Consider the following 17,945-nt stretch of genomic DNA (forward strand, 5'->3'; position numbering starts at 1 on the left):
AGAGGCTTCCCACATTAAAATCAAAAAAATCAAAAAAAGGCAGTCATACCCTGGTGCTGAAGAGGTCTTTGGGGTTTTTCTTTTCTGTTTTAGGTCTCTACATCTCACAAAGTAATTTGACAAGTAAACACATAAACATGATTCCTATGAGCCTGGCTCAAAACTATGGTAGCTTCTGCACTGTTGTAGTGGGAAAAGATCTGGAAATAGGGATTCTGCAACCTGGATATCCATGGAAGCCCCACAGTCCATGGGGATGTGGCAAGGAGAAGCTGCATGGGCAAACATGCTTCCAAAATGAGGGTTATAATGAACATGCCAATAACACATTCATGACTGGTTTTGCAAATAAAGAAATGCTGGCCAGGCTCTGGCTAAGCATGGGTATTTCAGTAACAGCCAGATCTGAGGAAGTTTGACAAATCAGTGCCAGAATGTGGGCTAGCACTTTCTTATGATTTGTTTCTCATCTTCTGGTTGTGATCTTTCAGTCTGTGAGTCAGAGGAAACTACTCTGCAGCTAGGAAAGGAGAATAGTCACAAAGATGAATCCCAGAAACATCCTCCAGACTGAGCTCACAGTTTTTGTCTCTAGAGCTTTAACTACAGTGATGCCCTTGCCCCACTTTTCTGCCCCATGCATCTGCTGGAGGTGATGACCCTGGTATCTGTCAGCAAGATGAAATGCACACCTGCAGCTCTGCCATGTGGTCTTGTAGTCCCAAATATCTGCTTAAACCATCAGTAAAAGGGAGTTGAACACAGACTATGAACGATGCCTCAGAGGAGGTGATATATGTATATGTTCCATTCGAATGGTATTGCAACCAGAGAAATCATTTCAGAGGAGCTGGGAACATTACTAAGAAATTATCAATCACAGCTCCCTGTTTTGTGTATCAGAGCCCCTGAATTATCAGCAACAAGTTAAATCAGCCTGCAGATATCAAAGCTGCAGGAATCAGATCCTAAAAATCTTAGAGCATTATGATTGTATTGTCTCCAACTATTTGATGGAATTGACCCTTTTCAAGGAGGGGTTGATTTGCAGACTTTCTTTAAATAGTGAAAATGATTTTGGGCTGGAAATTATTGCTGCAATGGTTATGGCTAAGTGCTGGCATAGGTTGCCCAGAGAAGTTGTGGAGTGTCCATTCATGGAGGTTTTCAAACTCAACTACATAAGGTCATGACCATCCTTCTCTGACTTCAGTTATCCCCACTTGGAGGGGAGGCTTGGTCCGTAAACCTCTAGAGATTCTTTCCAACCTAAGTTATGCTATCACTCTATGATATGATCCTCCCCAACGTATGTTTTATAAATCAGATGCCTCTTTCATGGTTGGTGTATAGTAAAGCCATCTGTGCTTTAAAATAGCTTTACACTGTCTTAGAATAGAAAATCATTACAGTTTCTCCTGTGCAGCAGAAGACTGGTACTATCATTCTTTCTAGCACATACTTCAGTTGCAAATAGTATTTTGCAAAAGCAAAACTTTCTAATATAAATGGATGATCAAGTATCATCCCCTCTCAAATACATGCATTTAAAGAATAGGGGTTTGAATTCCATAAAGACCAGTGTTTTCCCTGAAGTGATGGCTATCATGCCTACGAATTGGCAGTATTCAGAAAGTTTGGCTTGATCTTTGGGCTCTAAAGGGAATAGATCTTTGCTTTTGAGAATCTCACTTACTCACAGAGGAGTTTTCAAGCAGGATAAGGAAATAATGATCCAACAGGAACATGTGAATGCTAGAAAATATGAAAAGAGATCGATGCAGTAAACCATTTGACTCAAAAATGTTAATATAGGCCAACTAATCCAGTTTTCTCACCTTGATGAAATCACCGTGTAATCTTGCTGCAAGTGACTCCTAAGCCTGATGCTGAATCATAGTGATGTTGTGATAAGTGAGGAGGTGGAAGAAGTCTCATGTTGGCGTTCCAGGTTCAGCACCGAGATGACAATAAACTGTGTCCAAAGGAGGACAGTGTCCTCTGTGACCTGCTGGTTTACACAACTCATGGATGATGTCATGCCATGCATTTAAGCTTTATAAGTGTCTCTAAGGCATAGAATAAGCTTGTTTTGTGTTCAGCGACATTATCCTCCAATAAGCAAGACAAGGCATGGAACAGAGATTATTAATTGATAGGAGCCGATAGAAGCAGTTAACTAGATAAAGGGTAGTTTTACACTGAAACATATTTACCAGACAGAAGAGGGTAGAAACTGCAAGGGGGAAGAACTGAAACACTTGATGAACTCACTTTTTATTGCATTTTATTCATTCTTAGGTATAAACCATATGAAGAAATGTCAAAGGCAAGATTTCGGAAAGCTCTGAAAATCCCAATACTAAAAATCAGGGCCCTGATGAAGGCCATCAAAATGATGAGAGATTTAGTTTTAGATGTTGTTGGGATGAACTCTGAGACTGCTGGATTAAAGGAAGGGTACACTGCTTGCTTAGTCCTATGAGAAGAATTAAGGTGCTCTTTCTTATTTTGGAGATATCAAGTGATCTTTCCTGGTTTAGCAGTGTTTCCCAGCATGAGTTTGGCCCAGCACAACTAGCAGAGGTGTCAATATGTCCTGCACACCCTTCAAGGATGAGCCCGGGCCAGGAACCGTTCCCTAGAGGTGATTTTGGTGCAGCCACTTGTTCTGGAGGAATTTGATGCCATAGAAGCAGCCAGGCAAAGCTGTGGTATATCAACACCTGTATGGGGCCCCATAGATGCTACTTTGATACTCGAACTAGGAACAATAATCATCCATCTGTGAATCCTTATTGCTAACTTGCAACATTACAACAGAGAAAAAAATCCCTAACAAATGTTGATATTGAGCACATTCATTGTGATGGCAACTCTAAGTTTGATTTTGATTCTTTTCAACCGACAGCATTTTACTTTCGCGCTCCCCTGTTGCTTTGTGTGTTCCTTTTATATCTGCTAGGATGCAAATAATTCATTAGAATTAAAAAAGCGGGCCAAAGCCGCAGCTGGTGTAAACGGTGAGAGCCCTGTGGATGCCAGCTCGCTCCAGCTGAGATCTGGCCTTACATAACCTCATTTTAAGGGTACCTTCAGGCAGCCTCCGCTGCAAGCCTTCCAGCCGAGCAGTCACACATGTCCTCATTTCCTCCCTTACAAGGAGCGGGCTGTAAACACCCTGGGGTGCATGGAGATAATGGCCTCTTGCAAGAGTGAGCAGGAATGCAGGCAGAGGAGGCAGCAGGAGGGTGAGCCTTCAGATGAATAACACGCCTCATCCCACCCCTCTTCTTCCAGGAGTGAGCATCGGGGAGAAGGCTGGTGCCATGGAATGGGGAGAGAGATGGTGCCTATCCATATGGTGTGTATTGCTACCATGACACCTAGGATGTAACCATGGTCCTGCAGTCCCATGGCAAAGTAGGGTTCTCTGGAGAGAAGTGGAGGAAGTTAAGGAGATGCTAGGAAGGGTGCTGTACCTGTTGCTCTCCTGGTCTTAGTAAGTCCTACTAAGCCTACTAAGGTGCTGCAGGTGTAAGTTGCAGCCTACCCAGCAGAGGTAATTTTCTGAGCTCCTCCTTTCCCTAGAGGTCTCTTTCTGGCTCCTCAAGCATGCTCTCCCATTTGTCAAGCCAGGGTATGCTGCTCTGAAAACAAGCGTTGGTTGCAGTTGGTCAAGAAGAGTTTTCCAACATGGAATTGTTGGGATGGGACTGAGTACTTCAAATCCTATTCCCTTCTGTCTTTCCATATACCTATACTAGTAAACTGGGCAATTTCAAGACCTGCTTGTGGGCATTGTAAATTCATCATGATGCTTAATTTAGTATAATCACTTGGATTGATCAAGGCTTACTAGTACTCTCCCTGAGCTGGGCAGGGTTCAGGACTCTCCAGGGATCATTCCCAATACTGAGTATGAAGGCAGCTACCTGGTTTTGAAGAATGACATGAGTTCACTTCTGTGGTCATTCTTGGCCCTTTGGTCTTAGGAAAAGCAATCAGGCCCCTGTCCTTTGTTGACTATTGTAGGTATAGTCTGAGATTCCATACCTTGGTCAGCTTGTGGTTGTGTGGGACAGGCCATCACGACTCTTCCTTCCTCAAAACATAGCCCAAGGCCTGTGTTTCTATGCCTTTCTGTGCTCCTGCACCCCTCTTACACATCAGCATCCTCTTCATTTCAAACCAGCCTGTTGCCTGAGGCATCCTCCTACCCTTTCTGCTGGTGATGTTCAAAGCCACCTCTGTAAATTGAACAGTGCCAAGTCACAGGCACAGTCTTTTGATAGTTCACCCTGTTAAAGTGTTAACACAGACTGTGGCAATTTTGGCCAAAGCCAACTAGCATGGCCATAGCCACATGGAGGTCGAGTCATGCCAGCTGGCCAAGGACAAAGGCTGGTCTTTGGTCTGCTTTGTGTGTGAGGTGTCCCTGCCCAGGGCAAGGGGTTGGAACTAGATGATCTTAAGGTCCTTTCCAACCCAGACCATTCTATGATTCTATGATACATCCAGACCCTCTGACTTTTTAATCCTATCCCTGGACATTTCTGTTACAGTCCTTGCTGAGACAGCCAAACAGCCTCTGTCATCCACATGAAGCATCCTTTTCCATAGAAGTTAAGCTGTTGGAGTATTTGTTTACAGTAGGAGCATCTCCTCTTCTCCATCTTGGTGGCACCCTGGGGCTCTCTTCAAGGGTTGTTTGACCACAGTTCCAAAGCTGATGGCTTTGGCTCCTTAAAAGCACGAGACAGCTTTGGCGCAGAGACAGCAGAGACTTTGCCCTGTGCAGTTTGTGTGCTACTGTGACATACGTAGTAAATAAGCGTGAGGGTAATTATACCAACAGGAATTCTGGGAGCCCTGCCAGAATGGAAGAGACAGCCAACCCTTTGTGCATTTAAAGGAAATCACCCCGAATCCCCCTCCCAACCCCAAATTAATTCTGTCTCTTGAAGCCATGATGAGACTTAGAACTAAAAATACATGCACACACACACTCGGATATAAATATAGCCAACATTTGAAAAATAAAAAGCCCAAAGTAAGGCTCCTGTATCCAAAATTAAGCTCTTAAATAAATAAATTAGCCTGATTTTCTAAAGCACGGAGCAGTGAATGGCTTTCACTGACATAAGAGGAGGCATCGTGTTGCTAAAGATTGAAGGTCGGGCCTGAGTATGGATTTGAAAGTCTAATTATAGACTCCTGTTTGCTACCAGCTTGTTCAAGAACAACAAATTTCAGGTGAAATGATGCTGGTTTCATTTTTTCTTCAGAGTTTGCATGCACTTAACCAGTGTTAGTACAGGTAAGAAATGACCCTCAAACAAGTAAATGAAGTAGCACAGAGAAACAGATCTATTGGAATAAAACTGCTTACCCCAGTGCTGCACATTGGTGTTTGGAAATAGGGCTAAGAGTCACCAGTGTTACAGCTGGGTGGAATTTTATATTGATTAATTAGACAGGTGTTTATTAATTGTTGAAAGCCTACCAGGTAGAAATACTGCTTTTCCCAGTTAACTCTTGTACTTCCTCTGCTGAAAATTCACAATTGACTGGAATCAAAGAGGAAGAGGGCTTTAGTCCTCCTTTTCCTCTCTTTTTCAGATTTGGGTCTAAGGGATGCTGAAGAGAGAGCGCCATATTTTTGTATGGACTGAAAAGAGAGTACAAAGAGAAATTCTTTTCCCTTTAGCTACAAAGGGTACTTGGAGCTTTTTTGCTCACACACTGCTTATTTGGGAGGCTGTGACCTTTTGCTGGCCAATATTATGCCAAGGGATCCCTGAGGCCACAGTCTCATGTGGCATTTGGATAGGGACAGATTTGTCCTTCTGGATCTTCCAGCACAGATCAGATTGAGCAGGGCTGGTTTCATGGTGTCGAGTGAGTATGTTGACCCCGGATGGAGGACCATCAGCAAGCAGAGCAAAACTCCACTCACCTGTTTGTGTTGTGGTGTTTAGATCTGGGTTCTGATGCCAGAAGACTTTGGAGAGCTCTTTGGTGCTCCATGACTCAGTTTCGCCATCTATGGAAGGGGAAAAAAATGCAGTTGGACTTTGCAAAGGTCCGTGGGCTCAGCAGGTGAGGGAATTTGGTGTTACCATCATTGCCATAGTTCTGGCCATTGAGGGAGATAGGATCAGGGCATTATAGAATCATAGAATCATAGAATAGTTAGGGTTAGAAAGGACCTTAAGATCACGTAGTTCCAACCCCCCTGCCATGGGCAGGGACACCTCACACTAAACCATTATATTTAATCCAACACATTTTAATGTCCTTTTGTGCATGCTGCCCCCATGAATAGGTGGTATGTCTTCTCACTGTGGCCAGTTAAAAACATTTATGCTGAAACTGTGTGGATGGTGGTGAATTCCTGGAGACCAAGGAGGAATCACTGCACAATGTGGTGTCTCTCTGTTAGTTTCTTCTTGATCTTTTTCAAGTGACTCAGTGGTGTTGTTACAGGTCAGTTCTGCCGACCTGGAGTGCTTGGAAAAGTGAAGATGGTCTTAAAAATAACCAAAACCTAGAGACAGGTGATGGGGACAGCAATGCAGAAGAGAAAAGGTCTAGAAAATGTGAGCTGTGAGAAAGGACTGAAGGAAATGGTGGGATTTTTTAGTCTGGAATAAAGAAGGGTTTACATGGTAACTATGTGCAAACAGGTAAAAGACTGCTGCAGGGTGAAAATGAATAAATTCTCCTTGTCTATGTCCATAAATTAGTGGCTTAACCTTCAGAAGAGGCATTTAGGTTTCATGTACTAGCAGGAATGGGAGTTCCTGCAAAGGGGAGGCCACACAGGACTGCTGGACAGATCTGGGGAATAACCCCTGGAAAGAGTTTGGCAGAGGTGATGCTGTGTTGCCCATGGGCAGCATCCTACGTGCAGCACCACGCTGGTTTTCAGTGGCGGTTGTGTTGCTGATGCTATAAAAACCAGCTGCATGCTCCTTCTCTCTACTTTTTCCTTGAGCCATTACAGCTCCCACCCCCCGTATCGCCTTTGCAGCTAAACTGCGTTTAGTTTCCTGCATGCAGGGAGGGAAGGCAGGATCCCTGTGTCATCCTGCAGCAGCGTCTTTCATGGAAAGACCAAGTACAGGCGGTGGCTTTGTGCCTGTTGGGGGGCGGGAGGAGGACTGATGTCCATCGAAGAGCAGCGGTCCACGACCATTCCCACCCGCCTCGGGCTGTGATGGGGGTGTCACACCAGTGTCACCAGTGTCGTGTGTGACTGGCGTGGCGTTTACTCGAGTGTCGAGCCCCATCTGGTGGCTTTCCTGTGTCATTTACTGTGTCCTTGTGTCGCTCGGAATACTTCATCTGTGCTTGTCCACTGCGAACGGGCAGGAAGGACAAGGGGCTGGAGAAAGGGCAGGGCTTGCAGTCCTACCTCTGCTGCTCTCCCGGCTCCCTGTCCCTGCGTGTAATTTGGAGACACGGAGGCTGCCGAGGCTTACATCCTTTCCTCCTGCTCTTCCTTGCTGTGCAGTCTCTCCCCGAGTGGCAAGGAATGATCTAATCGTTTTGGCAAAACCCCAGTTTGTGCTGTGAGCCCCTCCCAGAGCCTCCAGAAGGCACGTCATCCCACTGTCATGCTGGCATCTGAGGTGGGACAGATGAACAGTCCCGGGAGGGGACATTTCTATATCTACAGACTAGCTCAGATGATCAACTTAAGGGGCAGCGTTAGGTGAAACAGTTCCTATCCCAAACAAGTTTATGGCCACCATTCAGGATGAGAAGGAATAAGATCCAACATTAGGCCATTAATACCAGCACGTAGGAGATGCTTCCTTTCTTAAATGCCATGAGTCCTGTGACATATGATTCTGTGATATCTGTGTACCCTGTGCTACCCTGACTTGATCAGCTCCATTCACAAAGGCTGGCCAGATGTTCCCTGCAGGGACGTTGCATCCCCAGGGTGAGGTTTGCAGGCCTCTTTGCACATCTGTCTGATACAGAAACAGAGGCAATGATAGAGCAATGTTTGTCCATGCATGAGACATCTCTTTCTAGCCCAACACTGCCCAGAGTCTCAATGGCTAACCAGTGGCAAGCTGTGGCCTTGTGCAGTTGTGGGTCACACATGTACTGAAGGTGAAGGTGGTGTCCCATTTGAGGATGGTGCCAGACACTTTTCTGTGGTGCTCAATGACAGGATGAGGACCAATGGCCATAAACTAAAACCCAAAGAGTTTCACCTCAACATGAGGAAGAACTTCTTTATGTTCAGGGTGGCAGAGCAGTGAACAGGCTGCCCAGGGAGGTTGTGGAATCTCCCTCTCTCAGACATTCAGACCCTGCCTGGATGTGTTCCTGTGTAACGTGCTTTAGGTGGCTCTGCCTTGGCAGCAGGGTTGGACTAGATGGTCTCCAGAGGTCCCTTCCAACCCTAACGATTCTGTGGTTCTGTGATGCTGTATTTGTCAAGTAGCTTCTCCTCTTTTCATTTTGCTAAAAAGTGCATGAGTTGTTTTCTTGTGCAAGTATTTTGTGAGAACTTCCTACCCCCACATTTGGGTGGTGCGAGTCAGAGGTTTCCCACTCCTGCAATACAAAAGTGGTCCTTGGATCTTGCAGGAGATAGTGTTAGAACTGCATTGACCCCTGTTTCTACCCCAGATTCCCTTTCCCCCAGACAACCTCCCTCAGCCAAACAACTGCCCACAGCCCCATCCTCCTCAGGCATCGATGCATGCCAAAGTCTCACACTTAGCTTTTCTTCCTGTTTCCTGCAGGTATATCCGAACTATGTACCTGGGGATCCAGAGCCAGAGGCGGAAGGAACACCAGCGGCGTTTCTACTGGGCTATGATGTACGAATATGCAGACGTAAATATGTTGCGCCTCCTGGAAACTTTCCTCGAGAGTGCCCCTCAACTGGTGCTACAGCTCTGCATAATGATCCAAAAGAACCGTGCAGAAACATTACCATGTAAGTGGCCCCCTCATCCCCCTCCCCATCCTCCCAGCCTCCCCGCTCTGATCTCATGCTCAGCACCCGATGGATGTTTTGCTAACTGTCCACCCTACACAACCTGGTGTGTAAGGGGCTGCCACTTTGGACAAATCTCATTCCAGCTGTGTGCTGCATTGTTTGCTGGGTAAAATCTCTGCTCATTCTGATGATTAAAAAAGAATCAGTGAAAAGATGAGATTCAGCTCTTCCACATCGAGTCCAGTCTAAAGAAATGATGGTGGTATTAGGAGGAGGGAGGAAGTCTCTGCTGTTATGGCAAGTATCACCATTCGTTTGCTGCCTGGTACTGGCAAATCATTCCCTGCCTCAGTTTCCCTCCTTATGTAAGTAGGATGATAAAACTGTGCAGATTTGTGTTGAGAAGACAAACAGTTCAATGCCTGTGCAATGCTCTGATGGTGTGAAGTGTAGTATAAGGGGGGTTTTCAACAGCTAAATGCTGAAGGACCTTCTGAAGAATGCCCAAGAATCAAGGTTTAATCATTGGTACCACGGTTCTCTGCATGTCAAAGGAAAGAGGGGGGGTAGGCAGTGGAGGGAGTTGTGTAGGGACATGCATGTTGTAGTGCAGATATCATTACAAAAGTAGATGAACAGAGGCTTGGAAGCAACCACAGAGAGTTTGCCAGTTCTGATGTCCTTTGCTGCAGTGATGTCCTGAGCACAGGGCATCCACCCCAGTGGAGAAGCATAAGCCCCTGTCCCTGCCCTGGGGTGAGCAGCTCAACCAACCCCTCCCTACACATGGGCTGGCTGCCTAAGGTTCACCAGCCTGTGGGAGAGTTGTCCTTTCCAAGAACCAACAGTGGTATCAGCTGATGAGCTGCTGGTTTATTCAGCCTCTGCTCAATTCACACACCAGGGATGACACTCAGTTTCCCAAAGGCAGCCTGTTTGTAGCATGCCCTTTCTGACAGACCTGAGGAGTTTCTTGGATCTGGGATTGGAACTGGGCACTTTATCAGGGTTAAATTTTGCTGGTTGGACCAAGGCCACTGCTATCTGTAGCGTGAGTAAGTCAGACTGCTCTCCCCTACTCCATGCTTTAAGCATACCCATCACAATTGCTTATAGAGGCCTCCCTTCTCCTATTTATGTAGTAGTCCTCTGAAACCTCTCACCACAAGCTCTCCAGGCCTCCAAAGTGCTGACATGATAAACATTCATTTCTACAACTACTGCTAGAGCTACACACATTTGGCAGCACCCTTTTCTTACTGCTTCCAATATTATTAATCCTACTAAAAATATATAAATCTCAACCTAAGAGGGTTGCCAGGGCATTATGCAGATTGTTGGACTCATTACAGAAAGCACTGGGTGAAGTTTCCTGGCCTCTGTTGTGCTGCAAGTCAGATCACACGGCCGAATAATCCCTCCAGGCTTTCAAATCTGGGGCTCTTTCAGTTTGCCACTTCCAGGCATGGCTGCCTAATCCACTGAACAAGCTGCATCATTTTCCAGCCCCCTCCCTTCCTCGGCTATGCAGTTCCTCCGTTCCTCCACCACACCGAGCAGGCTGCGCTCTCTTCCAAGGCAGCGCACGTCCCCGCCTGCCTCCCCAAGCCCTGGAGGGCTCTTCGCCTGCCACGCTCCAGCAGCCGAGCTCTCAGCATCCCCAGTGCACCCTCTCCCTTCCTCCCTCCCTGCCTGTGCCAGGGATGCGGTCGCGCATCTCAGGGCTGCATGCTGCGCAGCGGGCATTGCTGATGGATGCGAGCAGCAAAGCTTGCTCAGCGCTCCTGACTCAGGTACAAGGTTTCCTAGAGCTCCTTTGGTGCTTCTGCCTTCCTCCTCCTCCTGGCCAGTACATAATTATATAAAAGGAAGTTAATGCTGAGAGGAGCCGTTATGAAAGGGAGCACCGGAGATTTCCATTAAAGCAGGCAGAAAGCAAAGGAAGATAGATATTGTTAGGAAGGCGGTGTGTTTAAAAATCAAATCAAGTCTCTCCTGGCTCATTGTGTCTATGTGAGCATGGGCTTGTCACAGGAAGATGCCAGATCTGCCTCTAAACAGGGATGGTATCAGCTGTGTCGTTGAAGGATGCACACTGGCAAAACATCCCACAGCAGGGCTTATAAACCCAGGCACAGCCTGTGCTGATAAACCCAGGCACAGCCCGTGCTGGTATGTCCAGACTCCATATGGTTCACACAGTGACAGAAAGGCCTCTTGTGGTTGTAGTGAGTAAGAGAGCACTGGAAGGGCTAGTAGAAGAGATTACAGTCAGGCTAATGCATAGTTTCCTCATTTCCATATCCATTGGGTTGGTGGAAGAAAGAAAAGCCTCACCATCTCACCATACCTTGTAAGAACCATTTTACCCTGAAGTGGTACCTGTTTGAAACGGTTGGGTGGAACCTGTGTTTATTGCTCCTTCAGTGCTCAAAGAACAGACCAGTTCCACTAATGTGTCCCTGCTCACCCTAGAGTTAGCATCTCCTGCATGGTCTGACACCACAAGCAGCAGAAGTGCTGGAGCTAGAGTTTCAGGTCAAGTTCCAGCTTGAGTAAATCTTGGGACAGTACCCCTGGGATTTCATAAAGGTCAGGATTCATTCCCCCATCATACCCCTAGCACAAGGCAGACCAAATCCCAGCTTAGGTGCTGTTGCTTGATGACTTGGGAAAAGCAGAAAATAGCACAGAGAGAAAAGAAGTGAGAACTTGCTGTACTTCATCAGGTGAGCAGATTGACCTGGAAGGTGCACGCTGAGAGGCTGAGCTGAAATACTTTATGCAGCAGCTGCTGGGATGGAAAAAAAAAGGGTCAACATCAGCTCTTGGATATGCATGTGGAAGCCCTTCATGAGCTATTCATCTGCTACAACCACAGCTGTGTGGGTCCCTCACCTTCCTCAATGGAAGGTGAGGGAGGAAGGATGCCTCCAAAACTTGGATCAACCATTATTATCCAAAGAGAATGAAGGCAGTGAGATGAGATTCTAGCCCTCCAGTAGCGCCTTTCTCCAGGGAATCTAGACAGAACCTAGGTGATGTGTTTAGACCTACTTTCAGGGTTAGGTAAAAGAAGGGGATGGGACTTAGAAGAAGATGCAGCTCTGCCCCTCACTCACGTTAACTGTCTCCAGGATTTAGGAGAGGATGGAATGCAAGGATGTCCATCTCAGATTCAGGGACGGCACTGGCCGAGGACTTTCCCTGATTTAAATAACCTGGTGTATTTGCAGGGGGAAACATAATATTAACAACAAGAAAAGCCCAGCAACCTAGATCTTCATTTCATAATCACTTCTAGGAGTAAATCCACCTCACTTCTTGCAGAATAAACTATCCTTAACCCACTTCATCCTACAGAGGTGCCTGTTTCTTTACACTGAATGGAAAAGAGCGCTTACAACCAGCTTAAAGGAGACACTCAGCTTCTAGGCAGTTAGTGAGGTGAGAGGGATTCCAGTTTCTCAGCATAAATCTCCTCTTAAAGAGGTTTCTTTTTACTTAATTTTTTATGTGGCTGCTTTAAGACTTAATAAGATTTAGCAGAATCTCTAATGTCCTTCCACTCATGTCACAGGCTCCTTATGGATTCCCAGCTTTTGCTGGGAATTTGCCTCCATGAGGCTGCAGTTTACAGTGCAGGGTTTTCCCCCCCACGAAAAGGCCTGTGTACCCACTGATGCTGTGCCCATCTCCTCTATAACCCTGCTGCTGATCTGAAAGAGATTTGCAGCATGAGCCTTCATTTTGCAAAGTCCTTTGGAAATCTCCGGGATTCTGGGAGGTGTCAGCCCACAGTAGGTAGTCTGAAGCTGCTTGTATATTTAAGAAAAAGCAACATCAGCCTCATTTTTTATGGGGGTGGCTCTTTTAAGCAGAGGCATATAAGTTAGGAGCTAAAAGGGACTTTAGACATCTCAGCTATGGCTGTGTGTTGGCTGCAGAGTTATCCTGGTGGAGTCTGCAAATCTTCTTGCCCCATCCAAAGCAAAGCTCTATCTTTTATCATGTCCTCCCTCTTTCTGTATAATGTCTGGGGGCCGTTTATGATCAGGTCTTGTCCTTTTCTTCAGGGGCACATTAAGATGCTTTTCCCTGTCACTTACCTTAGAAGACTTAACTGGTCTTTGCAGGGTATTGATGTACAAGCAGCAGGGGTGGGTTAGCCGCTGTCCTCACTTCCCAGACAAGGCATCCCCCATCAAGCTGAGTGGGTTCAGGATGAACCAACCTCAAGTTAAGCCCTCCTGCACCTGAGTGAGAAGATTCCTGTGTGGGTGATAATGATTAAGTCTAACATGGAGGCACATTTCTCACTTAATTTTCCCCAGTGACAGGGTGCTAGTTAACCAGTAATATGCTGTGAATAATGGATATGCTGTGAAATGCATACTGTCCGTAATGTCCTGTTGGATATATTCACAGGATAGGGAATATCTTAAGGCACCATGACTTGCTGAGGAATGATTTGAGATCTAAAACCAAGGCCATATCTAAAGGACAGCACATGAATGGATCACTTCTTTCTCAGTCCTCTTGCCACTCAGGCCCCAAAGATAAAAGTAAACTTCTTAACTGGGGAAATCACATTAGAAAAAGAGCCTTCAGCCTTTCGTTGCCTGAGGTATGATTTTCAAATGTGATCAGCACTGGCCTGAATGTAACTGAAGAGGCTAAAATGCCCATGTCTCCACTGAAAGTGGTGAAGAGACTCGTTAGATTTGAAAGTTCATCCTACAAGTAGCACTGCTAACCTTGAAGGGACACTAGAAGTTAGTGCAAGATTCCCCATGCTGGCCTAAGCTGTCAGAGAGCTCAGCAGAAATGACATCAGCAATAGACATGCATCATCACCACTGCTGCCAAGTTAGCATGGGCCTGCCATGGTTCTGGCTTGGACCAGCAAACTTTAAGCCAAACAATCCCGAAGGACTGCTTGGGAGTATACACAGACCAGGGACCATTCCCAGTGGGCAGTTGGACATGGGCACAGTTGGATGACAGGAGATGAGATATGGATGGGGCAGGAGTGTGCCTACTGGCTGCTGGGCTGGAGAACAATCCCTACAAATACTTGATTCTTGGTAGCTATGCAGCCAAAGAGGACCATAGAAGGAGATGCTGTGCTGGATAGAAAAGTATGCATAGGGTTTGCTGTGGGGTGTTGCTGCCTGTTCTCTATAGGTGTCTTTCAATTTGGGTGTATCTAAGTATATACATTCCAGCAGTGCTCAACTGTGGATCCAAAACCCCAAATTCAGATCTCTGTAAACCTTACTGAACAAAATTGTCCCCATTTGTGCAGCGTCCCGTAACCAGAGTTACCCATTAGAACTAAACTGAGGCTTACCCTCGCTACACAAGCATCAGATTCTACAAGGCTCAGTACAAAAAGAGCAACATGTCATCTACAGACTGTTTGGGATGGCTAAGACATTCATGCAGGGCCAAGCAAAGTCCTTTTCCTCCAGAAACAGAACCCCTTTTCCTTTTCTGACCTAAGATCCAGTAAGATAGCTGCAAAGTAGGCCTAAAAATATTTTTGCCTTGTAGAGTCCCCTAACAAGAGATAGGGTGGAGGTATGATCTACCGGTCACACTCTGGGCTTTGGCTTGGGCTGTGAGACAGATTATAAGGAAATAAAGATGTTAAAACTTTGCCCATGGGGTTGAAGGCATAATTTTCTTCCTCTCATGCCATTTCTTGGGGAAAAGAAATGGGAAACATCCATCACCCAGCCCTGGTTCCCTGTGACAGAAGAGGCATGAGCAGGAAAGCAGTTGCTCATTGCCGTGTGGGCAAGGGATCCCACCATTTGTGTGCTTGCTGAAGGGGCTTGGCAGGGAGAAACTGGGGTATTCTGCATTGAAAGTTTGTCCTGATTCAGCCACAGTTTCCCTTTAAATGTTCATCAGCAGACCAAGGAGGCACCTCACAAAATGCCCAGATAGCTCCAAAGACATAAGCAGCTCACCTGGGAGGCCACTCATATGACTCAAGTGCTTTGCCAGACTGGGGCATATGGCTCTGTTCCTGCTTCCCCTCCTTCTCACCAAAGCCAGATGACAGCAATTTGGTGCCCTGCTTGAAACGAGTCGCTGGTCCCAGGCCAATTCCCAGCAGCATCAAAAAGCCATCTCCACAGTTGGCAGTGGGCAATGAGGATGTCTTGCTCTGGCATGCTGAGAGCAGGCCAAGCCTGAGGCGTGCTGGCATTGAGCAGCACAGGGAGAGCTTGCCCTATCATCAGCCGTATTGTCCCAGCACAGTGGGGAAGGACTGGGTCCAGGAGCCTTTGAAGCCAATGACAGCTTTTTTTTTCCAATGGGCTTTGGAGCAAGCCCAAAGAGACACGTCAGCCCTTAGCCCATCCCCACCTGCAGCTTGTCCATCCACCACCTTGCCATAGTCCTTGCTCTGTTATTTTAGGGTGCTGATAAAAAACCTTCTGTTCCGTACCATGTGCCACCATCACACTTATGACATGCCACAGCCAATAGAGATGAGTCACCATTCACGGGACAGCACTGGCAGGTAGCCAGTACTGCCAATTTTAGGCTTTTTAAGACTGTGGTAATCACTGGGAGGGGGTTACATCATCAGAGCACTACACAAGCATTAGCACATGCTGTTCCTAGGAGCTGCAGGACAGCTGGGAAACTGAGGCACAGAGAAAGAGGTCTTGGAAAAGATCTGTACCTTGCAGGCTCCTGGGGAGCAAGTTCATGCCAAGCAGATTCCAGGCAGGAAATTAAGGCTTTTTTTCAGGTAAATGTATACTGCAGACTTTCCTGGAGACATACCTCTCATGGAAAATTTATGATTAGAGCATATGAGAAGGTGGCTGCACACCACTGTGCAACTGGCTAGTAAAACACATGGAAATGCAAGTATTTTCATCTTCAGGTTGCTCTAGTGTGCAGCTCCGGGGTTCATATCAGGCATCTAGGAGAGCACGCTAACTGTGGGTAAACACAGAACACATAGGCACTGAGATGTGCAAAAGTAAATGGGGAAGATGATGGGGAGTGCTGGCAGGGACTTCTCTGTGCTTCTACCCCTGATGTAGGTGGAGCAGTTTTGGTTGAGCAAGTGGCTCAAAATCAGTGAGTACTGAAGGAAAAAACTTTCTTGTTTCAGAAACTGTCACTTGTTTTATATGGTCAGCTTTGGGTGACAGTCGTGAGTCTGGGGGTAAAGCAGATTTACTGAGGCAGGAGAAATCTCCTGAAATGACTTTTGTCCTAAGTGGCGTTTGACCAACCTCATGCTTTCAGTGCCCTCAGCACTTTCACCTCTTCATACGGACCAACACTGACGGGGGACATCCACCAGCCACGGCCCTTTCCCTATCACAGGACCCCACATCTGATACACCCTAAGATGCAAACAGATATTTGCGGCAGGGGAATAGATGTGTGGTTTGATCTCAGCCTGTCCTTGGGAAAGGTGATGTTCATTCTTCTGTTGAAGAGGCAGTTTCACCTCCATCTTGTACACACATGAACTTCTAGAAGGCAAAAAGACGCAGGAGAGAGAAGGCAACATGAGCATGACTTGACCTAACGTGGACATTGGCATGCCATTGAGTTGTGGGCTGCTTCACATTACTTAGACCTTTGCAGAGCGTACAGAGCATGGGAAGCAGAGGAAGAAACAGGTTCCTGCCATTATCCTTGGAAATCAGTGTCCCTGCTGCCTTGAGCGAGACAGCACCAGCTGCACCACATCCGTTCTTGTCACTTTGTCACTCCCCCTCACAGAACGGCTCTGCCAGACTCACTTTAATGATGCCAGCCCTGCGTACTCTCCAGAAGTTCTGAGGTGCTCCTTCTTTTCAGGAGAGCAGTCCTCTCACCTGCAGTTATGCTGAGACAATTCCACCAATGGCTCCCTACACAATAACAAAGACTTATAAACCATAAGGTTAGCGAAGTATGTACTGCTGACACATCTCCTCTAAGCACACTGAATGAAGACCTCTTACCTTTGCCAGTGAGTGTGAACCAAGTTGGGTTTCCTTCCTCTTCCCCATCAGGTCAAAAGCATTTCCAGAACTGGGATGAAGTTATTTCCCTAATGGCCTGCACACTTTCTGTGTCTAGGCCAAACTGTGAACCAGAGGTGATTTGAAGGACCCATGTTTGGTGCTATCAGAGACTGTTTGAAACATTGCTTTGATGTTGCCTCATCTCTAAGGAACAGGCCGTGGGAGCTGTATTTATAGCAGGAAGTTCCTTCACTAAGTCTTGGCAGAAGATGTTGCTTCCCCAATCTGGTGACCAGTCTGTCGCGTTTCATCTTTCCTAATAAACTGAAACACATCAGAACATGAGCACAGCCACCAGATCTTGGTCACCCATGTGGCTCGGTTATCAGCACAGTCCTTGGCACATTTTTAGCTCATGGCAACTAGCACCAACTCAAACAATTCCCAGGCTTGGCTCAGGTGTCAGCACAGGCCAAGAACAGTTCCCAGCAAGGAGTCTGCATTGTGACACCCTGTTTTGAAGGCTGAGACAGAATAATGACATGGATATAGCAGTCAACAGAATTAGGCTTTGCTCAGTTACTGGTATCTAGGCACAGGGTCCCAGGTTCAAAAGTTGCCCCAGACCTGTGCTAGGAAAGAGATTCTCATGGCTACTTTCAGAATCAGACAGCAGAACTCATAATGCTTTCCTCCCCGGTGGTGATGTGTTCCCCTATTTTTCAGAGTATTTTTGTCCCACTTGCAAGACTACAACATCCTTTCAACTTGTGCTAGGCAGATTTAAATTCTTCTGGTTGTGGTTCTCATCTAAATTAAAACAGAATGCTAGGATAAAGATGCTGTGACAAATATCAAATGTATGATGTTAAAATGCAAGTATATTGCATGCGTTCGCGGAGTTGTGTTTTTTGATGCCAACTATCCCTACTCAGAACACAGAAATGGGTGGGGGAAGATTTTATACTAAATCAAGCCAT

The 17,945-nt window shown here is 46.4% G+C and overlaps 1 protein-coding gene and 1 long non-coding RNA gene across 2 annotated transcripts in view; one reads left to right on the top strand and one right to left on the bottom strand.

The window, feature by feature from the left end:
- XKR6 (XK related 6) overlaps positions 1–17,945 on the top strand; it is a 174,056-nt gene that overhangs the window by 144,257 nt on the left and 11,854 nt on the right. Inside the window, exon 2 of the mRNA XM_062638563.1 lies at positions 8,772–8,968. Within this exon, the coding sequence (XP_062494547.1) occupies positions 8,772–8,968 (197 nt within the window). The remainder of the gene's footprint in view (positions 1–8,771; positions 8,969–17,945) is intronic.
- LOC134174007 (uncharacterized) lies at positions 5,453–17,255 on the bottom strand. Its single transcript, XR_009968464.1, has 2 exons — positions 16,963–17,255; positions 5,453–6,046 (listed from the first exon to the last, which is right to left on the bottom strand). It is a non-coding gene; the product is annotated as an uncharacterized LOC134174007 (long non-coding RNA).

Source organism: Pezoporus occidentalis, unplaced genomic scaffold (assembly GCF_034315485.1).
Source record: "Pezoporus occidentalis ecotype Australia unplaced genomic scaffold, CSIRO_AGI_Poc_V1 ctg57, whole genome shotgun sequence".
Lineage (NCBI taxonomy): Eukaryota > Metazoa > Chordata > Aves > Psittaciformes > Psittacidae > Pezoporus > Pezoporus occidentalis.